Below are 25,298 nucleotides of genomic sequence, written 5' to 3'. Positions count from 1 at the left end.
ACACATCTAAAATCGTACTCCTTTAAATTACAACTCGGTAAAACATGGTCACACTGAAAATATACATACTTTCAGATTCATTCTGAGAAACACATTTATTATCCACTCAGAACGTGTAGTTTTACTCTGGAACTGTAAATACCTAATTCCAAATATGTAAATAAATGTAAGCTCTAAAAATAATGTCAGGTCATATTAACCGGATGGTGTGTACAGTAATACAAGCTGCGTAAAGACACAGATGAAACAATTTATGCATTTACGTTTTTTGAAAAACCATGGGAAAGAGTCTAGGAACTGCTTATTCCCAACTAGCTCTAAACTCAATTTTCTCTGAGCCCTGTGTAAAATTCAACTTTGGTAACTGCTTTCCTGGACAGAAACTAGCTGTAGCCTGTTAGAGCTGGCATATTATCTTCCACAAAGAGTAAGTGCTGAATCTCCCAGTACATTACAGCTGAAGAGAAGCTATGTAGTGAGCCCAAACTGAAATGGCAGCAGATAAGTCACTGAGGAAATGGAGTTTAATGCTGGCTGATGTGGCAAAATAGACTGTGGCTATGTTTGAGGGGAGCAGCAGACTACAGTTGTTGACTGTGACAGCAGTAGATGATGAAGAGGAGACAGAGGTAGATGGGGAGCAGTGGAACGCAGCAAGAGAGGATGTCACCGGAAATTCCCAGTTATGCGTGTTTGTGTGTGAATAGATATATCATGCGTGAATTCAAAAGGGTTGCAATGAATGAAATGAAGAAGCTTTCACATGAGAAAGTTAGACATAATCCAAACCACTCTTCTTCCCCACCTCTTACTCTTAATGCACTTACTGTTTGCATGTTTTTTTCTTGTGCCACAAAATGTGCTTCTGGCTATTATTTTCCTTATAGCTCTTTATTCATTTTAAAAGCTACATAGCATGCAGCCACTCGTTCCCTGACAAATGTCAAATTATTTGTGTACCTTGCGTATTTCAGTGTAAAAAGAGATGGATTTTGAGTTGGTTGGCTCATACGTGACTCTTTACTCTTATAACAACATGCTTTAAATAATTTATACTTAGATTGTGTGTGTTTTTCCATTTTATATCACATCAATTGCGTGACAACAACTATAGTTACCCTGAACTTCTGCTTTTCATCAATCTCCCTCGCAGCCCATTTGCATGCAAGCTTGAGACCTGCATAGAGTCGGCATTTAGTCAAAGCCGAGCAATTAGCTGACCTAAAAGCCATCTGATAGATTTTCACATAAACAAAGAGTAAACAAAATGATTATATTCGGGACATGCCAGCAAGGAATGGAAGGCAATCGTTAAAAAAAAATTCAAACATCGCACACAACAGTGCACACATACTTCTATCCAACTTTTTCCCCACAATGTCCAGCTCCCGCCTAGAATTAGATGGCAAAAGCTTACAAAGAATAACAATGAGCTGCTAAGCATTCTCCACTAACCATTCATTAGAAGTCAGCCCATGAAAGGAAATTAAACAAAAAGCGTTTGTCCATCAAGATCCTCAGAAAGGGGCATCGGGACCTGCCGCTCCCTTTAAGCCTGTCCAGCTGCTCTCAAAAGCAGCCAGCAGCCTTTTCTGTCGGGAGCAGGAGACTCACCCATAAACACAGACATTCCCTCACAGCGTGCCATGCATGCTAAAAAGGGCCACTTACCCTTCTGGAAGGAGTGCTGGTGTCTATCTTCAGCTGGGTGGCTATGAAGACAGACATGGTGAAAAGTGTCCCCCTTCCTTCCCCTCTTGCTGTGCTCACACTTTTGCACTGTGAAGTTGGGGCTGCTGGAGATGTCTGAGAAGTTCCCCCCCACCCTTCCTCTTCATCGTGTCCTCCCTCCTCCCTTCCATACGGCTAAGGAAGAGGATGACCTGGGAGCCCATAAGCCCGATCAGAACGCCTTCCCTCACTCCTCTGAGCGTGCATCAATCAACCAGACACGGGCATCGCCTCCACAGGAGGGGGCAACAGGGTGAGATGAGAGGGAAGCGGGTGGGGTGGGGTGGAGGGTCACCTCCTCCACTAAGGCTGCTGCAAATGCCACTTACTATCTCTCCTGTCCTTTCTCCCTCCCCACCCCCCATTGCTGGCTTGCTCTGTCACTCCCTCCCTTACAAATACCTGAACTCTCTCAACAAGACTTTTCTCAGCAAAGGCAGAGTTCAATATTTAAGTACATTTTACTTACACACGTGCTGTATATATAAACAATAAACACAACTTGGTTCTCAGCACATCAGTACCATACTGCCAGCTTGGCATTTTTTTTCTTTGTTTTATGTGTGTGCGTGTGTGTAGGTGTGTGTTTTTTCAATCTAAGTGTGTGCACATATTACCAAGAAATGGATCAATTCAGTCAGCTTTGCAGCTGGGTTGTGATTAAGCACAAGTAATATTTATGCTTCCTGTCCTCTGCATCATAAAACACACCCTAACACACACACACAAACACACACAAATACACTATCACAGCTATATATATATACACACACACTCACACACAAAGCCATGCTTGCAGGACAGGAGCCTGGCACGAGATACACTGCTGCTTTATTTATGTAGTGTTTGTGCCTTGTGTATTAAATCCCAGGGCTGAGACTGAGTAACCAGTTTATTTAACCAAACCACAGCAGAGGGAGTTTTTACAAAACTAGGAACACTGACATTTCTATGTGGAACATTTGGAATCTATAATTTACCATTCAAAGGCAAATTTTGCACAATTATAATATGACCTTGCCAATTATTAATAGAAAAAGTTCAATAAAGTTGAGATGCCCGTGTTCCTTTTTCACACACAGCAAAACCTTTTACACCCTGAGGTGGAAACGGGTTTGAGGTTTCAGCAATCGTAAATACTTGCTAAATTTCTTTTCAACTCCGACTCATGGATCCAGAAGTCTTCCCCCCTGCAGCTGCAGCAGTTTATTACTAATGGCTTCAAGGCTTCAGCTCATATTTTACATCTTTGATTTGTGAACGGACAACAAATGTGCCATGACAGCAGCAGTTGATAAAGAGCTGCATGCACTTTGTCAAAGGTAAGCAGTATAATCACAGAAATAAAATGAACTCTAATGAAAACCAATAAAAACATTCAATGAAAAGTTGCATATGTAATGTTTTCCTCTAAAAGTTAGATCAGCATAGAAAAGCGCACTACAAAACTGAGGATATAGATGAGCAAGAGTTCATATTTCCATGCACACCACAGGAGATGAGGTTTCATCTGGGAGAACATTTGCTCAAGTGACCGTACCAGGAAATAATAAAGTCCTTTGAGTTATTGCAAGATGTGCTGGTTGTGGTTTTCAGCACTGCCGTTAACAAGCTGATTTTGTGCCATGACATTTCCACAGGGTCCCTTAAACAAGCCCCTGATTGGTCATCTTCTGCATTTATTTTTTGTCACATTTACAGGCGTGATATACACTCCTATGATTATGAACATTGCTGGCTCACAGTATGTCACCGTAATTGCAATTAGTGTAAAAGGTCAGCGGTGTTATTACTGTCGAGTACAGAGGTGATGTGGTGTTTTATCATGCTGACAGAAGATTAACAATACGCAGCTTGTTCTTTTTTGTTTGTTTGTTTTGTTTTTTTCCTTATTTACTTTTACACCACAGCACTGCTTACACTGAAGTACTGATTTCCTCCATCTGTCACCTCCTGCTGATTTGGCAGAATGGGAGGCACCATTAAAGCATTTTAAGAGCTGGTGTCAAAACAAAATCATTAATAAAGCTTGTGATTGATGGCGCAGACAAATTCAAGAAGGTATGTTAGTTCAAATCGGAAGTTGAAAATCCCAAGGACTATGGTATCAGCATGTTCAGAGGAAATACCTGCCTCTCTAAATCCACGCAGAAAGCTGGATTTATTATTCAATACTCTGGGGATAATTATATCATCAGTTTAGGTTTGCACTTATCTATGAGTGTCGGCCTGACTGCTTGTCTTCAGCTGCTGAATTAAATGGATGAATCATAAACTGATCAATACATGAGGTTGGTAAATACCAAACATCTCGATGTTGATTGCACGGAGCAAATCATCACTAATAGTGTCTTCCTGTTGTTGTTTTTCTTGCAAAAGATCAATGTTGTCAACACTACCGCAATGATTTGGCTCGACTAAGTTATAGGATAAAGGTGCAGAGAAGTACCTGAATGGAGACGGATTTGACTGTGCAGACAAGCGCATGCGTGTTTCTTTGTGTGTGTCTTTATATAAATGTGTGAATGTACTGTACAAAGTCAATTCATAACTCTGTATCCCATGATGCTAACAAACCTTTATGTCCTTGGCCCAGCTCTGATCTTGACCTTCAACCAGACCACACTACCTATCCCCGGCTAGGCTCAAAGGCCCTCAAGCACTCCTCCCTGTGGATCACAACAATTCCTACCCCTCTACTTGGTATGCTTCTCAGACCCATTTCTTTTTGAGCCCAGGGAAGGGCAGTGGTACAAAGATATGAATAGAGAACACAACTATGTTTGTCAGAATAGGAAGGACTCCAGATAAATGTGCATACCGGGCAACGGTGTGTGTTTATCAGCAGGTTGCGAGTGAGTTTGCAACAGACAGGGCTCTATTAGGTCATCTGTTACAGGTGACAGCTTATGGATGAACGTGCACCCCAGGTAGCAATGCAAGAAAATAATTGGGTCCAGGACGAAGAGCTTTAGGTGTTTGAAGGTGGCCAGGAGCTGCACAATCTGGACCGCTTTCATAAGCATGGTTCTCATCCACAGCGAACCCTCCCTGGAGAGCCAAAGCACAGCACAGCAGTTAGCGCTGACAAATGACTGCTGTTGAATGGTGGTGTCCCTTGCTGCTGGGCGTCCCTGGTTGTTTCTCTGTCTCCGAATTTCATTTCATTGAACAATGTGCTATTGTTTGTCACTGCATTATCACTCTCAATAAAGTCATTGGATAAAATAAACAGATGGTATCAAAATGTGAGCGTACTGTGTGTGTGTGTGTGTGCTTGTGCACAGGAAAACGAAAGTCATTTTGTACTGGCTAATAGTGGCTGTGGGCAGCAATACAAACATTTTAAACAGGCAATTCAAAGTGCAATGGTTCAATGCAGAAATACAGACGGCTCACTAGATGAATACAGAATGCTTTTGAAAGGCATTTCATCCGTATATATTCCTTCTGCATACAAATCGTTCAGTGAAAGTTTGTCTGTACGATTCTGCTCCGGGGAACCTTAACATTCAGCTCAGGGTGCCAGTAAAACCTTGACACACTATTTCAAACAGCTTGTATACAGGTTCACTCAAAACTAAGCTGACCAAACAGATTAAGTTATGATCATATTCTCTGCCGACATTACAATATACCTCAGGAACACACAACATGGCCCAGACAAATTTATTAAAACATTTCGCTTGAACATTTGAATCAGTACTGCAAACTAAGTGTGTCTGCAGCGAGTGGAACAATGCCATTTGTATCTTGGAAACAGAAAGCACTATCAGCTGACTGCTGCCTCTCAGTCTCTCAGTAAATGCAAATGATCGAAGTCTAGACTCAGGTACCGACCTCAAAAACATCAGGCACCTGGCAACACCAGAGGCCGACAGCCCATTAGATAAGACAAAATACCGTGAGGCAAAATATGAAGTGTATTTTCTTCCCATTGGTGTAATGCCAATGCTTGAATCAGAGTTATGTCTAACTATGAATAAATAATACTGAGTAACCTTTCCATTTAATGTATAATAAATGGCTTTCGTCATGGATCTAAGATGTAATTTGAATTCTCAGTGAAAATGATGAATGAGCGGTTGTGGAGATGATGAATTGGTGTTAGTTTCCTAAAATACCACAAGACGCTAGAAACTGCAAACATCCAGGTTCATGTGACAGCCTAGTTTCTACTGAGTAATTTTGAATGTTTTGGATTTGTGTATCCTCTTGGGTGAGGTTTCATTTTGAAAGCAGTCATGGACATAATCTCTACAGAAAACGACAAAAACATGGAAATGAAAACAGCTTACAAAGTGACAGGACACACTGCGAAAAGTTTAATGCAATACGGACACACAACTGGAATTATAATGTGGCAACAATATGTGAATTTTTAAATGGCTCAGAAGATCTAGAACATGTGCATTTAACACACAGTGTATTACATGTTAAGTTTTAGTAAAAGTCCAATTAAAAGTCTCATGTTTTGTACCTAAAGTCATTAGACTTCTTAGTCTTCCTCCCACCAAAGCTACATAATCTTTCTTAATAAATTACTTTAAATTTAAAAGAAAACTCAAATGTCCTTCCTGAAAAGGTATGGTTACATGGGATTTCTAATAACATAATGAGAATAAAAGCTTGAAACACCATCTTTGCAATAACTGATAATGTAAGATTTTGACACTTGAATATGAAGAGCAGCCGGTTTATTCCTGGCTGCGACTTGTTCAAGTAATTTCCCAACCGAGAGTCATGCCGATAATTGCTGCAATAACTTGACACATCTATCAAAGAAAAAACAAGAGGAGAAGAAGAGGAGGGGGCAAGAAGACAAGAACAAAAGGAAAATGATGATTAGGAGTGTATCCTTGCAGTTTCAGCGAGTAAGTCAGTGCTCTGTCATTTTCAAGGCAGGATCATAACAAGAAAAAAAGGGTAATGAGCTTTAGTGAAGACATGTCTGCACCTTCTCCAAATGCAGAGAAGGGTAGGCAGCTCAGATATCCACAGCCAGACTTAATGGTCTTTTCTATGCAAATTGACCGTAGATTATGGGAAAATGTATTAGGCCATGGCCGGCAGTCTGTGAAGACTCACAAATTGGTCACAGAAACTTAAGACTTCCGGACTTTCGGGTGAAAGTCATTTTATAGCACAAAGTTGAACATGGTGTCAGCAAGAATATAGAAAAAGGTAAAGCTTCTCATTGCACATGTGAACTTTGTCTGAAAGAATCAGATAAAGGTTTGCAAAGCCCAAGTAAACGTAAGAAAATCACGGCCAAAAAAATAACATAAAATAAAAAATAACGTGGCAAAGAGGCATCATCTTGAGCAGGCATGGGGCTCTGTGCCTCCAGCAGAGGGCAAACTAACTCCAGCATGGGCTGTTAGGCCAGTCAGAGTCTGATCTATGGCCATCCAGGGGCACTGGCAGAAGAGCCAATCCACACAGTAAGATCTGAAACAAACCACGTAGAACTGTGAAGTTTAAAGCTGATTAAAGAAATTCAGGGAATTAACAGGGCAACACACTGAGCGTTCTAAGCATCTGCAATGTAAACTATTGCTAGTAAGTCCGAAAAAAAATATCTAGTATACATAAATAAGCTTTGGTTGTGGCACCATACGTCTCATTCAGCTTTCAGAATCATCTAAAAATAGCCTACTACAGCCTGTGATGTGGAACATTTTGGGGGGATGACATGCCCCCTAGAGGCAGCCACATTTGTCACAAACTTGATTCGCTCCTCAGCATAGTTTTGTCTTTTATTGAAGCCACAATAGATGCATCCTCCCGGTAATTAATTTTTGATCTTTTTCTGTGAGTGTTGTTCAGAAATGGGCTTGTGGGAGTGCTGTTGTTGGGGCATTAGCAGGTTTTTAGAAAAGTTTTTCAAAGGTGTGTTTTCCCCCTGTGGGTTGATTTGTGAGGCTTTCTCTACGCAGGCAGGACACCGTCTGGCAGGTGTTCAGAGAAGTTGGTTAAAAAAACATGTGAAGTTAGAGCTGTAGGGAAAAAGTAAGCGATATCCAGACTCTAATCAGGACAGTGTTATTTGTTTTCACGTGGAGTGAACAAAATCATTGGGGCTATAATTTTCAGTGTGTGCCAAATTTCTTTGTGCATTGAGTCTTAATTTCTAAAAGCAAAACGATCAGTGGGGTGAATTTTCCTGAAAAAATTGTGTCTTTCTTGAGAGCTGCAGAGGTATTTATTTCACTTAGTTGCATGTTTTTATTCTTTTCAGAAAACCCCGATATAAATTATGCTAAGTTAGAAACAGGACACTGAAGTGTAAATAAAGCCGAGCATCCGTGCGAGGAGACCATTGTGGCACATAGCGCGACCTCTAAATGTGATCTGAGGGTAAGACACATACCCGAAGTTAAAGCCACCACGCAATAACATCTAAACAACATAAATGTCTTTTGTTGAACTGTTGAGGGTGAGTCCACACAGCAAAAAGGGAAGAATATCTTCTCCGTGCGCATCAGTGCGCCTTCAAAAGTACTGCAGAACACAGCTGTCCACAGCTGGAAACATAAGCCTTGTGGTAAAGAAATGAAAGCCTGGCTGAATGTAAGCAAAAGTAAAATAAATATGGACAATATAAATTACCTTTTGTCCCTTGGGGGATCCCCTACGGTAGGTTCCTGCACCTGCTGATGAGTTCATGGTCCCGTATAGCAATAATCAGCAATACAAAAATATTCACCTAAGGATCCGAGAACGGTCAACTTTCATCCCCCCCACCCACCTCTGTCTGTCTCTCTTTCTCTCGTTCTTGCTCTATCTCTCTCTCCTGCACTCACAGCCAGTAACAGCAGTGTCTGCGCGTTTCCCTCTGCAACCTGCAAGTACAAAAGCCTCATACGCGTTCATTATCATTGCATATGCTGTTGAGCGCCAACTAGTCCGTGAGTGAGCGAGCTAAAACTCCGCCCACCTGTAGTAGGTGAGGACAATGAGGGATTTCTGTGAAGCAGCACATGATGAGTATAAACTTTGCTTAAGATGACAAGTAAGCCAAACGGCGATTTGAAAATAAAGTTCCTTCTGTAGCTTTTGCAGAATTGTTGCTAAAAATGAACTGATCCCCAACTAGTTTGGTGGCGCAAATTGGAAGGAAAAGGGGAAACGGAGCCGCTTTATCAGCAAACTACATATGCCTTTCTGTTCCCAGCAGTGAGGATCCACTGCAGTCGCCCAAGTGTTCACGTTCAACTGTGCAGCCTGAATCCCCTCAGTTGAATGGGAGTCTCACACGCACCTTATTCAAATGTCCACGCACCGCCTAGTCTCATTCAGGACGGGTCGTGACAAATTTGAAAACGCTTTCATGGTGCCAAGGGGCAACTATAGCCAAATCAGTTCTGACCAGCATCTTTGGCTCCTGCTTATCTGGAGAGGTTTAGAATCTCGGTTATGAGTGGCTGCTTTCTCTGATCCCATTAGAGCTGGACGGCAGCGTAACCGTGCGCGTGATTTTGCGCCGCGCCGCTGTTTCAGGGCGAGAACGTCCCGCATCCAGTCGGCACTTAGAGGCTTTTGGCGGTGGGTGGTGATCAAAGGGAAAACTGTATGTCACCCCATGGCCCCTCAGCGGATAATATTTTTTTTTCCATGGGCCTAATGAGGAAGGGAATGCAAAAGACTTCATTACAGAGAGCAGTGCGCATTTAGTGAAACCACAGGGAGCTAAGTGGCGGAGCTCTCTGCAAATGCTAATGATTCGGGGCTGGGGAGTTTTCTCCAACTTCAGTTGCAGCTAATTAGAAGGAACAAAAGGCAGACTTTTCTTTTGTTAGCAAGAGAAACGTGATTGATATTTAGTTAAGGATATTTGTGTAACTCCTTTGAGGGGAAGTGCTTTTTTTTCCCAATTCTGTCATCCTTGTTTCGTCTGCAAGCCGCTGCTGACAGTGAATAAAGACCTTGGTGCTGCTCCATTGTTACAACATTTAAATATGTTACAACGTATTAAACCCTAAAAATTAAATAGCAGAAAGGTAGGAAATACAGTGCTACCCAAAGATATTGTTTAGGCAATAAAAACCCCAAGTGGCCTAGACGGGTTAAAACAAGAAAGCCGGCAACATGTCTGCTCCAATAGTTTAAATTGTAACCTTAAAAAATGTTTTTAAATCTCAAGATGAAAATGTTTCACATTTTATTACAGGAGATCCTGTTTTTGTTCAATTGTGAGCCGCTTTAACTCTTTTATATCTTCAAAAAGGACACCTGTCAATGTTGTTGTAACATGTTTTTGCGTGTTACAGAAAAGCAATCATGCACAAGACAGGAGAATAGTATAAAGAAGCGAGTGTGTGATAGAAGGCTGAGCACCACGCAGGTATCCTCCATCTCAAAGCCATCATTTACAGATCCGCAACTGGACAGCAGCCAGGCAGCTCTGTGGTGGTGTTAATGGAAGAACAGGCAAGGGGCTCTGAAGCCACAGGAGACCAATTATAGTTGTCACACTGTTGTGGAAATCCTCAAGTGGACTAGAGGTTTTAGTCCGGGATCTGAGTTACACTGAACGCCAGATAAATTGGAAAGTGGCCAGATGAAATAGTGTGTGGGAGGTTGAATGAGTGAAATCTGCAAAACAAATATGTTTTATGATGTTTGTCTCTTTTTTCTGTGTGTGTTTGTGTTTATAAATCAGCTCTGTAGTTTAGCTCTATAGACCTTCCCTAGAAAAGTGTGTCAATAATTATGCTTGTAATAATTGTTATATTCCCTAAGAAAACCCTAATTTGTCATTAAGTCTGCCTCCTCTGGTCACTGTGCCATTATGTCAGCTGAATGATTATCAATATTGAATTACATCTTTGCAGCAAGAAATCAGCTGACCATTACAAAGTATCAGTGCTTCAAGATCCTGTTCTCAATGAGGCGTTTCCTGTCAAATGGTATGTGAGAGGGCTGTGATTCCTATGCTGCATTTTCAGATCTTATTTCAGTCTCTGAAGTCTATAAGCACTTTATTTAGATGAAGCTAAATATGCTGTAGACGGTAAAAAAAGGCATAGCGCAGCAGGATGTACATCAGCTGCAATGCTGCTTTTTATATCAGCTCTTACATAAATCAAATAATCATAATCACAAGATAGAAAGTATCCAGAACCATTTTAATATGGATGCAAAAGAAATCAAAATTTTTGCTACAGTGACTTTATTTCAAAATGTGCTTCATGGATTCACACATGACAAATTTATTCCATCATCACCTCGGAAAGAACAATCTCAATGCAGAGTAAATCCCACACATCTTGTTGAAAATCCATTTTTCACCCAGTTGGCATTCCTCTTTCTTCATTAGAATATCAACAAAGTTCACCACATGAGCTGTGAGACTCTAGATAATTTTACTGCTCTGAGCACCGCTGATTTAATGGTCCTGAGGTCCTCAAGGGTTGGAACTGAAGGTTTTGGGGAAGCATGTGGAAAACCAAGCCCTGTAGTGATAATGACCTGGATGACCAGGGAAACTGGGGCTATCAGCTTTAAAAGGCTCTTCCACTTAATGATGTGTGGGCTGCTGAAGAGCTAACATGAAGCTGAAATGACACAAGGACAAGAGACAGACAGCAACTGCAATGGCCCTGCCCTTGAAACTAATTTCCACTCCTCTACTTTGCCTGAAATTACTTAATACAGTTGCCAGCAGGAACATGGGTCATATGACCCCCTGAAATCTATTTGTAATGCATGTGCAGATGGGGAGCACTTTAGGGGGCCTGTTCACGTATATGTGCTTTATTTGAAAAGAATGACTCAGGGAAACAAAATATGCATTGAATACAAATACAAGAATAAGGCTGTAAATTCTTACGTAGTTTACTGGTCACATATCTGCAACAGAAGAACGTTGGGGAGGGGGCTGACTTCAACTATGGTGCCCATACATCATCCCTGCAATAAAGTTTATTGATTATATTGACACTTTATGTAGTGTTACATCCTCAGCGTCAATTCAGCTCAGGTAAGAGTTATTTCTTTACGGTAAATTAGGTTCCCCCAGTTTACACTATGAGAAGTGTTACTCATGTTTTAAGAGGGTCATTATTATTGACACTATCCAATCAATGTTAATCATAATGAATTCCAACGGTATTTATTCTAAATGAGTCTTATACTGTTATACTTACTCCCAATAAAGTGGAGCCTGTTTAACAGAATTTGATTATGCACCACCCTTATCAGAAACTGTAGAAGACAAGACTTTTTGCAATGTTTCTTAATCTGGGACGACCATGGCAAAAAACAAAAAACAAAAAAAAGCCCCCCACCAAACAAAAATGTTAGCACTACTTTAAAAATCCCCTTTTTATTGGACTAATCAAATATAAACAGAATATTTGAGCTATTAAGACAAAACTAATTTGTTTTCACCACTTTAGCCTTACAACTTCTAATAATGTTATGTAATAATAATAATAATAATAATAATAATAATAATAATAATAATAATAATGTTATTAATCCCTGTAACCACCACACTCACCACAATGAATTTACCTTGTGTAGACACCATCTAGGTGACAGACAATATTAGGTTAGTATAAAACATAGACTTGGCAAAGGTATAAAATATTAATGTTTAATGTGTCATAAAAGAGGGTTTGTCACAGTCACACAAAATGGTGTCGATAGTCGATCAAATTGCGTTGATAAAGATTTTGAGATGAGGTGGGGGTAGGAGGAGTCATTTTCACAGTGAATATCTTACCCATGAAGTGTTCATCTGCGTTGACACTCCACATTTTGCACTGGTGAAGCCAATTCTAGATATTCTCACCAACAAACACTGGGGGCGATTTTTCTCTTCCTCACGTTGGAATAACTCTGGAAGAGTCAGTAGACTTTGTCACTGGATATATACACTGGCGAATTTACTGTGCAGCAGCTGGTTAGCTTAGCATATAGCCTGGAAACATAGGTAACATAAATCAAATAAAAATGAATCGAACCAAATGAAGTGACCTTCCAAGTCAACTAGATGCTGCTAATCCTCGTTTATTTAACGTGTACCTCAGTGTGTAGAAACGTTGACCTTTACACACTGTTACAGGTTGGACTACTTTGTGTCCAGTCCTGCTGTCACCGTGGCTGTGTCAGACATCCAGCGAAGACACCAGAAAGTCACTGCTCCCAACCAAAAAAGTAAAATGAGGAATTGCTCCTTTCATAGCAGAAATCAGTCGGTGACGTGACACGATGGGCGACTGTGGCGTAGGATGATAGACCGGTTGTCCATCAATCTCACAGTTGTTGGTTCAATCCCTGGCTCTTCTGGTCACATGTCAAAGTGTCCTTGAGCAAGGCTCTGAACCCCAAATTAGTGGCTGCCAGTGAGTGTTGGCCAGCTGCATAGCAGCTCCCCCATCTGTGTGTGTGTGTGTGTGTGTGTGTGTGTTTTTGTGTGACAGTGTGAATGGGTGAATAAGAAGCAGTGTAAAGCACTTTGAGAGCCGATAAGTGCTATATGAGTGCAGATCATTTACCATATTATTACATTTTCCTAACCCCTAACCTTAACTGTCACACCTAAATCTAACCAGTTCCTACCTTACACTTGATCTAAACACACTAAAACCAAGTTTTAATGCCTACAAAGTCTGTAAGGACTCACACACATAGGCACACAAGAGCACAGATGCACCAGACACACACGCATTATTACAAAGACCTACTGCATTAGCTTTCAGGGTGGGGTCTCAGATTTCTAGTTGCTTTATCTCAGGTTGTGGTCTAGAAACAGTGCAGTTCCACAAAGCTTCTATTTACCAGTCCACTGACATCCATGCAGCAATTGTGAACATTGTCAGAATATACATAGAAGGACCATGAAGGCAGTGGTGACGCTATGGTCTACATATCCTATGTATATTAAATTTGAATCATATACCTTCATCCCTTTCTGGCGTCTGGTGCATAATGAAAGCTCTTTTCCTGAGCTACTCGTTGCAGAGTAAAGGAGAGGACTTGCTTGTTGGGAGATAAAACGTGTGACTGTATTAAAATAAGCACTTGTTGTCTGCATTGACATTAGGAAAAGCTCAAATAAAGACACACACACAAACACACACAGATACACACAAAGGCAAACGAACAAATTTGTTTTCAAATGCTCAAGTGTTTGTGTGCCACAAGAGAATATTTGTGATGCTCAAATACATGCAGTATGGCCATTTGTTGTGAGGCTCAGTCAAATTTGTTCGTATGACTTTGTCAGAGTTTTTATGCGGTGCCCTGCATGGTCAACATTCATCACATATTACAATCTTGTGTGTGCACGAGGAATTCCCAACCCAGAGTTAGTGTTGTGGATGTATTAGTGGGATAAATCATGCCATTAGTGGCTATGCTGTTTACAACGCCACAAGGAATATGTTGGCCCAGATTAATCTTCAAAATGAGCCAACAATTCGATAACCTCCACGCTCTGTGTGCAAACTGTCATATGTTATTATAGAATTTGTCAACACAGGGATGAGAGGAGACAGAAAGTACACAAAACAAGCCTGCAAGAAATTTGATTTGGACACATTTGTGTGGGATCACAACACAGTTTTTTGTGCTGGAGAGCTAAGCAAACAACATTATGTGCACACACTCTGAGTAAGTGGTTGTCATGTAAGATACACGCAGCACAAATAAAACTCTCCATTTTCTCATCTGAGCTGCAGTCCTGCAATTTGCCATAGCTACAATCGCTTTAAAATGGTCTCAATTAGAGGTGTCAAAAGGTCAACATGCTATTTTCTGCATGCTCCGATCAGATCCACACAGAAAGTATACCCCAACTCTGGGACCGTTGCTCCATCACATTATTCTGCAGACACCCACCTTCATAGATCACCTTGGCAGCACGTTTAGCCTTACGTGCTTTATAAAGAGGGATTATAAAGGGAAAAGTGAGTCAAATATCTCACATTGACAGAAATACTCTGCACACACAAAGGTTTACATATTCCAGCTGAAAAACAATTACTCATCATCAAAGCATTTGTGTCTCTGCATGCTTTGTTGTTTTGACAAAGAGAAGGGGACCATTCATCACAATGAATGGAAGGAGACACCGAATTTTTACTATACTTCAGCATATTCAGCCACGCTCAGCACTGCCAGATCTTTGGCTTTCAGAGGCTGATTATTTTATAGTTTATGATTTATGATTCTTTGTGTTTGGAAAACAAACATTTCCTGCATGTTTATCTATTTCACTGTTCTGAAATTTGGTACGGGCTTTGTACACTGAGGTGGGTTAGATAGGTCAGCAACACCAAAACAGATCATATTTGACATTTCTCTGTTTACTCAGTTTCCTATAATTAATGTGCTATTTCTTAATGACCATCCACAGCCATGCAGCACTGTGAGGCTTTACTTTGGCACAGAGGTGCTTTGGAGCTATGTGCTAATACTATCATGCTTACACTCACAATAACAATGGTAATATTCTGAGGGTTCATGTCTGGGAACCATGACCTTCCGTTAAAAAATATTGTGCAAATGTTTAGCTAAAAAAATAAATGCTTTGACCTGCTGATCTGAAGAAAGGTCCACAATCCACCAAACTCAGTGGGTTTCAACCTCAGGAGACCATGAGCAAGATGGTGGGCTGATTACTGACTGAATAACAGACATTGAACCCATAGCAAACAGTACAGGGTTGTAAGTACTAAATGGCAAATGTGATCTTCTACTTTACTGGACAAAGCGCTTTAAAAGAAATAAAAGAAAGGACAGAAATGCATTTTGTAACTTGGATAACTAGGTAAAAAACTCCTGCCAAAGGCTGAGTCCGGTTCAGCCTCTGTCTCATCTAACTATGAATTGATGCCTTGATGGCCAGCAAAGCGAATTCTGCCAATTCCCTAATGGTTGTGGATGCCATGACTAATTCAGGAGCATCACATTCAGCCCAGTATTTGAATTAGGGATAGTTTTTATCCATTTCATGTTGGTCCTCTGCATCTTTTCTTTGACTGTGAAAGAGCCTGTTCTAAAATACATGAAAACAACAAGGTTTTCGGTGTGGATTTTCTTGGAAGGGCTGTGCAAATAACCCAAGTGAACTCATTTAGACAGCTTGTGTATTACCATAATTAGTCTCTTTGATAATTCCAATTACCTTCAAGGCAAAATAGAAAAAAGCAAAATAGATGGGGGCTGATTTATGATTTATATCTAGTAACCAGCAGGAATGGTAAAATAATGGCTATTTTCACTAAGTTGTGGATCTCAGCATTTTCTCACTGGCTTTCTTTGAAACGTAGCTGTGGGCGACACATACAACAAACACTAAAGTGCCACTTTTATCGAGGAACGTTGCTGAACAACTGGCTGACACTAAATGTGGTAAATTTTTGACCACGCATGACCTGAAAGACATATGATTAAAGGGCGACTTCACCAATTTTCAACTTGCTTTCTATGGCTTTAGTTTAAGGCTATAAATGTGCATAACTCTTTTAAAGTGCCCTCTGTATTAACTTCCCTGTATATAAAATATTTCTCTGCTTCTAGGTGAAAAACTCCTCCAGATGACATCACACCAGAAGAGTTTTTAATCATTAGGAGTTCAAATGATGTCATTTGGAGGAGCTCTGGAAAAGCAGGTTGACCATAATTACAACATTCATAGTACGAGCAACAAGACGACATAATCTAAATTTAAGGTTTCTCCAAGTGATGTCGTCTGGAGGCGTTTTACACCTAGAAGTAGGAAGGTATTTTAAGATGGGGAATATCAGTGAAGTCCTTTAATATACTAAACTATATTGCAATAATAGAAGAGATGCTACACCTGACTAAATATTACGTGCAAGCATAGATGCACACATGGAATGTCGATCATAGATTTCGGACGGCTGCATCTACTGGTTCACTAAAACCGGCTGAATTTAAAAGGGGGCTTTGTTCTCATTGGAAATCATCCACCTGAACTCTGAAGTCAGACTGTAAAGGAAAGACAGAGGTGATGAAGGAATGTAAAGGAGAATTGATCTATCACTTACAACCCAGTGAGTCTACAACTGTCAAATTGTTTGTCAATAAACGGTTTGGTTGATAGTGTGGTTAGTGGAACAGGAAGAGGTCCATCTGTAACCAGTTCACCAACTGAGCTAAGTGGTTGTGCCAGCCTATACTGTTTGTCAAGCAGTCCCACAAAGTCACTGCTAACGTGCCATGGTGTCAGCTGTACATAATCAAATCCTATGGAAGGCTCTAGACATGTTAACATGTTCATACTCATCAAAACGAAATTTTTAATAAATGATGGTGCAAGGAGAAAAGTCACCAAATGTTGATAAGAACTTGTGTGTGGAAAATTATCCAGTAGTTTAGTTTCGCTTGAAACCAAAAATGTCCTGCTTATTGGCCCCTGATATGCAGTTTGGAGATCACCAAAGTCAGCAAGATTCCTCGTGGCACCACAAATGTACAGTGCAGTCCATTTAAATGTTGTTCGGAGTTTTCCATTTATACCAAAGTGCTGACCAGCAGGGAGACAGAGAAGTCATCCCTCCTTGCATGGCTAAAACCTTGACTGAATACAAACCTGGATTGCTCGCAATGCTAAATTGTTCCCCCTCCCAGTAGCCTACAACATGCCGTTATACTGCAGTGCACATCTACAGTGGCTTCTACAACTTTTCATTGCTTTAGAGTCATATAATTGCTTATTTCTGTGTATATATTTTGGTGCATCGTGTTGTACTGCCTATATTCTGAAATATTGCTAAATGTTGTTATTACATATGTTGAGGTCTGATGTCCTATTACTTGGATCATTCACAGAGTTTGTTACAGTCCATAATTCCGTAAAACCATAACAGAATCAAATCAAAGCTGTATGGACAAGTGCAGATTTTTCAAAAGTCATTTTATACTGTGGCTGCAGCTCTCGGTGTAGCTTTGGTGAACCACTGAAACACACAGCATTTAATTGGCTCTACTGAGTTCTGGTAGTAGACTGGCAACTTGCCCAGGATGTGTGCCATCTCTCACCCAGTGTGTGCTGGGATAGGCTCCATAAGCAGATGGATGGACGGATACTGGGACTGTCCTTTTAGACTACTCGTCCTTTCGGCAGCCTGTCAGTTATATCCAAACAGCATGTCCAACAAGAATTCCTGAAAATATACGATGTAGAAATATAAGACAGAGCAAGTTCACTTATATGAAACATCTTTTCTCTGTCCCAGCCCAACTTGACTGCTGTGAAACTCTTTCTGTGCCCAGTCTATAGCAGTAACGAGAAGAAATATGAATGTCTGTAAATCACTTCCAAAATCCTACTTACACTTCATCTTAGCTTATTGCTATGTAAACGAACAACATGACAGTTTGATAACACAAAGTAAGAGCAGCTGTATTTTGTGTCTGGTACTCGGTATCACACTGGCAACAAACTGTCAAAAATTTCTCCCATCAGCAAAAGCTTATTACCAGGGTTTGTATTTTTGGGAGGGAAAAAAGAAATAAATAAATCCAACTGAAAGATAGTGTGACTTTTTTTGGCATACTGATACTGGAGGAAGTGTGATCCGTGCTGTAATATTATAGCCTTGTTCCATAAGGTTTGACAAGCATCAGTGTAGTGAATATTCAATAAATTTGGACCCTCATTGCCATGGAAAACAAACACTGTAAACACAATATGTCCAATCTTCCTTTGATGTCTTAGCTGAATTCATTAGAGTGTCTCAGGGGCTGTCATTATAGGCTAAATTGGATGCAATTATCTGAAATCACCAGACAGTGCCTTTGTTAAAAGAACCTTAAACGATTTTATTTATTTATTTATTTTTGTCCTTTCAGCTTATCCCGTGAGTTCAGGGTCACCACAGCGGACCATTTTTCCACATGTTGATGTGGCACAGTTTTTACACTGGGTGCCCTTCCCTTCTACCAGGCTTTGGACCAGCACTGCGCAGCTGGGGATGAGGACGGGCTGCTGGGCGTTCAGTGTCCCGCCCGGAGACACTTTGACACGCCGTCGGGAAGAGCAGGGCGCAAACCTCCGACCCTGTTGTCCATAGGTGGCCACTCTAACAACTGAGCCACTGAGAGAACTTTAAATGGTCTATTTTTTTAAAAGGGCTTGAAGGAAGTTCATTATTGACTTTGGGAACACAATGCGCAACAGATTAATCTCAACAGTCACTAAAGAAAATGCAACACAAGAAATGATTCTAACAAGGGTGAAACATCACTTCCTGATTTATAAATTCAATGTTCACTGTTTGTTTTCATTCCCCAAAAAATTATTTGGGACGCTTTGGGAAATATGGATATTCACTTACTTGTCGTGAGTTACATGAGAAAACTGAAACCACTGTCCAGTCTATGCATTAATTATAGAGCAGGAGCCAGGGGGCAATTAGCCTAGTTTAGCATAAGTACTGCAAGCAGGAGGAAACAGCCAGTCTGGCTCTGTCCAGAACTAGATATTTCAATATTTTACCTGTGAAGTTCCCGGATCAACTGTTCACATGTAAATTCTTAATTCTTACATGTAAATTCTTATTCTATTACACTCGTAGATAAACAGCAGTTGTTTTGAGTGACGAGCTGCATTTAACAACTGGAATACCCAGTCTATTCTGCTAGCCCATACTAACAGCTGAATCTAAAAGTGAATCAAGCTTCACTTTTAGAAATAGAAGAGACTGTCAGCCAGAAAACACATAAGTGGGTTTTCTTTAAATGTAAAAGCTGATCCTTTCAGTGTGAGGAATGTGGATACTTAAACCAAAGGCAGGTGACAACTGAGGTGAAGGTGCATGGAACTGCACTGCACCCATGCTCACACTCCTCTGATGGGATGAGTTGGTGAGCGCTTTGTACTGTCAACAGGGGTCTTTAATGGAGAGCCCACCTCAATCTCCTCTGCCACATTCTCCACTCTCACTCCTCGATACAGTTTGAGGAGAGTATCAGTTCTGGTGTCTCACGGCTCACTACCTATTCTCTTGGGTTTATAGGGGAACTTGAGCCCTGTGAATTAATCCCCTCTAGCTGCAGCAGGCTTGTGATATTCCATAAGGCACTATCAGAGTTAGACAACTGATTTATGCAGCAAAGAGGCTGCTTTATGGAGCCATATGAACGAATTACATTATCTGAGATACAGGAGATAATGCTAAAACAAAAGTACTTCACAAGGTGGGTTTCTGTTGCACTTTTTTCATGGGTGAACAAATCACTGCAGGAAATGTGACCATTTTGAAAGTCCATCTGGGATTGTCACAGCATGGTTTGCCTTATTCTAAAACAACTTATGATAACGTGTAACGAGGTTAAATAATACCTGACCCAAAACAGACGGGCTAAAGATGGCTCCGTGTTCTGCTGTCCTGAGGCTGTTCCAAGCCAAATAAGAGAAGCACCTCATGTTGCCACACTATAACAACTGCTTTGTCTGTGTCTCTGAGGAGTCAAAGTGCAAGAGAAAGTCCACCATATTAGAAAACACTTATACTTGTGCATGGATAGTAGTATATAGTGTTAGAGCAGAGTGTGATTTACTTTAGCTTTAACAAGGCCACTTGAGTGTGTCTGGGAGGCAGCCCAATGTCTACCTGCTCTCTGGGTTTTTTTCCAAAGAAAAGTGAAAAAAAAAAAAGCGTAGTTCCAGGAGGAGAGAGAAAAGATGGAGATGATGTGACAGAGAGGAAAGGTGAAGCACTCAAAAATATCATGTTTCGCCTGCTGGTAAGATGCTTTAATTCAGTCACATCAATGAGTGATTGCCGGTGCAAATCGGAGGCTATTTCAGTTTGTGCTATTTTCGTATCCTTCCTTTAAATATACTCTTTGTAAAGCAGGTTGATTTTGATTAATTTTTGCTGGATTTCTATGCATTTATATTTGTCTCTGACACAAAACACAACCCTTTATAACAATGTACATATGCTTAATCATAATTACTCATAATTTCATTATAGAACATTTAGGGGTTTTAAGAAACAGTAGTTTCACAATTTCTACACTCAAGGTAGAAAAACCAAGTCTTAAAGCCTTAAAGCCTCCCTCTCTCTCTCTCTCTCTCGCTTTATATATATATATATATATATATATATATATATATATATATATATATATATATATATATATATATAGTAAAAGTTAATAACCATGTTACTGGAAATTGAATATTCTCAGTGTAAAATATTGACTTCTATGTTACACTGACATGTCTATGTCAGTGTTGCAAAAACAATTCATTTAATAGCCACAAAATAAAACAGAAAGTGCTGACGTGTCAAGTCAGCAAGTGCATGTGACTGGGTGATTTAGTGAGTCCAGTCCAGAAAGACTGCTTTCATGTAAGTGGATGATGGGTGGTCTACGTTGAATTCGCTGGCTTGTGCCTGTTCTGTGTCACATCATTGCATTAAAATAGGAGGCTGGTTGCACAGAGCTGACAGCATGGTCATGATTTTTGCACAAAGTAGTGAAGCAGATCCTGTTCCTGGTTAGACTCTTTGATGATGCAACCACTGAGTGCAAATGAGGGTTAGTTGAAACTGAACAGAATTACAATATTTCATGTTGAATATGCAAAAGTATCGTAGCATTATCTTGGCGAATGTGTTGTAACGGTTTGATAATGAAGTCTAACACATACCCTCTTAGAGGGTCATCGTATGCTGGTCCTAGAGAGACTTACAAAACATCTGACTACTAAAAGCTAATGTGGGACAATTCGCAAATTTTAGACAATCAAATCATCCCTCTTCATTCTCACGCTTATGCACCTGCGTTACACAAGGATTTGCAGCAAGCTGCTGCTCCCCTCCTGAATAAAAGAAACTCTGCCTTGTCTGTGTGAACCTGTTAATTTGTTTTTGTCTGGCTCCTTCGATGTGAACGTCTTGGTTTCAGATATCCCAGCATGCGGAATGATTTTATGACACCTACCGCGCTTTTAGTCCCCCTTCTGTTTCTCTATTCTCTCTGCCTCTTAGCTCTTTGGATATATTCCCCTATGATTATAAATAGATTCTAATTAGCTCCTCCAGCCATGGGCAAACGAATTGTTCATCAAGTAGGGACTGCACTCAGAAGCCTTTATACGTTAAAGCTTGTGCAAAAGTCAGAAGAATAGCAAATCCCCTTTGCCTACATTTAATTTCTGTCTTTTTTTGCAAAGCAGGGATTCATTTTCCTATAGTTTATCAGTTCAAAAACAATTCTACACTTTAATTAATTTTACTTATGGTTCACAATTACTAAAAGGTCATTATAACTGCATGATTGAAAGTCACACAAAATCAGATCTGGTACAAACAAATGAGGATTTAATATTTTATGGCTGCCTTGAAAAATCAGTAACTGATACTGAGCATCTCTTTATGTGTTGGCTGATAATATAAGCTCACCAATACAGTTTAGCGACATCTATTCATAACATTTATGCACATTTGGTTACACTTTTTTATTCTCACAGAGACCTGAATTGTTTAGCTCCAACTTCTTTATACTTTTCTCAAAGCTTGTCAAGACCAAAGACATTTGATTTCTGAGATATGACCAGAAGGAAAGACAGAGACATTTGCTTTTTAAAATTTTGCCTGTTTAATGTACCCTGATCAACCAAAGTCCTTCTAAAAGTTTTTTTCTTCAAAGTTCAGAACTCTGTTCTTCAATGAGACTGTGATAAACCGCTGTCTATTTAAAGGTAAGTAACACTCATTCCACAATGAGTTTAAACTCCCGGTTGTCAGAAGAAATTATGATGCAAATTTGTCTCTGAAACATTTATACCTCTGAAATTAAACTTTAAAACAGATGCTCTATCCTGGAGCCTTTTCGAGTTTATGTACTCTCTGGGGGTTTCAGCACTCACACTGAGTCTAATTTTCAAAACATACTAAAGTTCTGAAATGTGTTTTGCATGTAACCATGGCAAGTGTTGATCTGCCTGTGCTGTGAATAGATATGAGCTGGACTCTACAATACCTGTTCTTGTGTGGACAATAAGCCCAGCCAGCGTTAGGTTTCACATTTCTGGTCTCCTTTAATATATTAATATTATCCATCTGCTCACCTGGCAGCTGCCTGTTGTGTTGTTCTGCAACTGCCTGTGCAGCAGCCTTATGTCCTATTTGGGGAGCATCAGTGCTTTGTCATAGAAATCTCTAATATCAAACATGTATAAAAGCTTCAAAGGTAAAAAAAGTAAATTAACTAAAACTTCAATGTTAGAAGGTTTTTACTTTGTGGATGTGCAAAATAATCATGCGATGTTTCTAAATTTTTGCATCTAACAGGGTTTACATTACTTTACAGTAATGGTGTATTTGATACATCTTTAACACCCCTTGCATGTCAGACTTTGCACATAATGATCAGTAAACTGACGGCAGGGCAGTAATTCAAATCACTGTGAGGATACCACCACCAACATAAACACAGGGCAATTATTTTGTGAAAACAGCATAGCGAGGCTTCACACCCACACTATGACTTGCAGGGCTAGCAAAGTGTAGGTCAGTACCCTTGAAAAAAGCCTGTTTTATATCCCAGTCACAGTTCCTTGATATTCTCTTGAAAATTAATCCTTAATGCTGATAGCCAAAGGGCATCAATTAAGCTCAACAACCAGAAAAGAGCTCCTTAAGCATTTATCCACTCAGCATGCAATTATGTTTTATTTTGCTGAAACGAAACATTGTATTAAAACACATTTGTCTTCTAATAATTATATAAACCGGCATCATGAATTTACATGAGACAGATTTAGATAAGCATGAAAAAGTGGAGAGAGTTTGACAAAGATTCATAAAAAGGAATAATAAATACAAATGCCAAACTTTGTGTGAAATGAGTTTTTGTGAGTGTAATAGCACATTGCTTAAGCTCGGTAAAAGGCATCTAATGTGCTTTGAATTTATCCCAGACTTTATTGTTGCTCTTCTTGATAAAATCATTCATCCCATCTCTATTAGTCACATCCCCCACAGTAAAGAATATTTTACTCATGAACAGGATGCCTCTAAGATGTGGGGAGGAAAATGCCACAAACTGATTATCGCTTGAACAAGAAGATAAACAATGGCCAAACAGGACATACAAAGAGGGTGCAGGACAGGCAGAGGACAAACAGACGGTATTTTTCATTTAATCTAGTTATGATTCCTATTGCTGTATAAAATGGAGCCGTGCTGCCCTCTGTCTCATGGTTTGGTCCTTGCTTGTTGTTACGAAATTGATTCTGCAAACTGAAGTAGCCGTTTTTAAAGGTTTTAATGTGTTTCCATGTCTCCTATTATGTGAATTGGCCTTTTTTCAATCTATTGTCACCAAAAAAATACGATACGATTTATTTTTGTTCATGTTTGATTGTTGAAATAGTACATGGTTAGTGGCTGTAATTAGTCCTCCATCATAAAAGATTGTGGGAAATTCACTAGTGTAAAAATTACTATTAATGGCTTAATTCTATTTATCAGATACTTGTATAAAACAGTTCAGTCACTAATTGTGTGAGACATTTTTTCCTACTATAACTAGTCAAGATATTTTTTTTTGATAAATGCTAAAAAGGATCTTTCACAACTCTAAGATATGAACCATGAACTGGTCTGAATTAAGTTCCAGTTTTAATGAAAAACAATGCATTACTTTAGTCTACAGTCCCTGCAACGGAGTGTTACAGTAATTACAGTCTTGATCTATGTCAGCAGATCTGTAAGAGCTTGTGGGAATGAGGCCAACAGGAGTGTCACCAATACGACACCAAACATTGGCCTGGTGTGTTTCAAGGTAATTAGGTCAATGGAGGGTTGTGGTGTAAACATACACCAACTGTATGTGTGGTGTTTCACCACTGACCAGCAATCACACTTGTAATGCCACAACGCATGTCAGCACATAATGCTAATTTACTTTGAGTGTATATAAAGAATGTTAGAACATTTACTGTTGGTCGAATCAAAGGTTCATCCTGCTTTAAGACACACAAGCACGGATGCTGCATATTGTTTTGTGGCATTTAAAAAAATAAAATAAAAATTATGATTCACTGACATTGTAACTAAAACGTGTGAACTGCTTATGATGATTGTGTTCTTTTCTCTGAGGAAAACACTTTGATGAATACGTCTGCTGAAAGCATTTCTTTCTTAAGGTGCTAATTTCAGTGCTTGCAACTGATATTTGATCTGTTCTTTAATATTGTATGTTTTCAGTACTGAAATATGATACTTTGTGGGCATCACTGAATATCCTGTGACTATAATAGTTTGCATAAACCTATTATTGTATATTTCCAAATCATTTCTCTTTTGTCTTTCCTACGGTTTCTTTTCTTTTTTTGGTGTGGTTCCATTACCGTTTTTTAATTACGGCTCGGCCTGTTTGAGCTTGGCAGAACAACTTATATACTTGTTTGCGACTGAACTGGAAGGATGAAGACATTTCTTTCCAATACATTTTAACAAGTGCAATGTTTTGATGCTGGTGGTGAGCACGGTCTAACACACAGTACAGCTCCAGGATCTCCTATAGGTTGAAATGTTATGGTTGTGGAGGTTAAGGCATTGGAT

General features: G+C 39.8%; 1 protein-coding gene across 3 annotated transcripts in view; it reads right to left on the bottom strand.

Moving 5' to 3' along the window:
- LOC137098911 (A-type potassium channel modulatory protein DPP6-like) overlaps positions 1–8,483 on the bottom strand; it is a 72,294-nt gene extending 63,811 nt beyond the window's left edge. The window contains exon 1 of one of the 3 annotated variants that reach the window (XM_067475643.1): positions 8,344–8,483. In XM_067475643.1, coding sequence (XP_067331744.1) covers positions 8,344–8,400 — 57 coding nt within the window. In that variant the 5' untranslated portion in view covers positions 8,401–8,483. Of the gene's footprint in view, positions 1–1,455; positions 1,475–1,671; positions 1,812–8,343 lie in introns of those variants that run through there. The other 2 variants (XM_067475646.1, XM_067475645.1) reach the window with 2 other exon arrangements.
- Between the last annotated feature and the right edge of the window lie 16,815 nt (positions 8,484–25,298).

Source organism: Channa argus, chromosome 14 (genome assembly GCF_033026475.1).
Source record: "Channa argus isolate prfri chromosome 14, Channa argus male v1.0, whole genome shotgun sequence".
Lineage (NCBI taxonomy): Eukaryota > Metazoa > Chordata > Actinopteri > Anabantiformes > Channidae > Channa > Channa argus.
The sequence above is the reverse complement of the archived record's forward strand: the minus strand, read 5'-3'. Positions and strand labels throughout refer to the sequence as shown.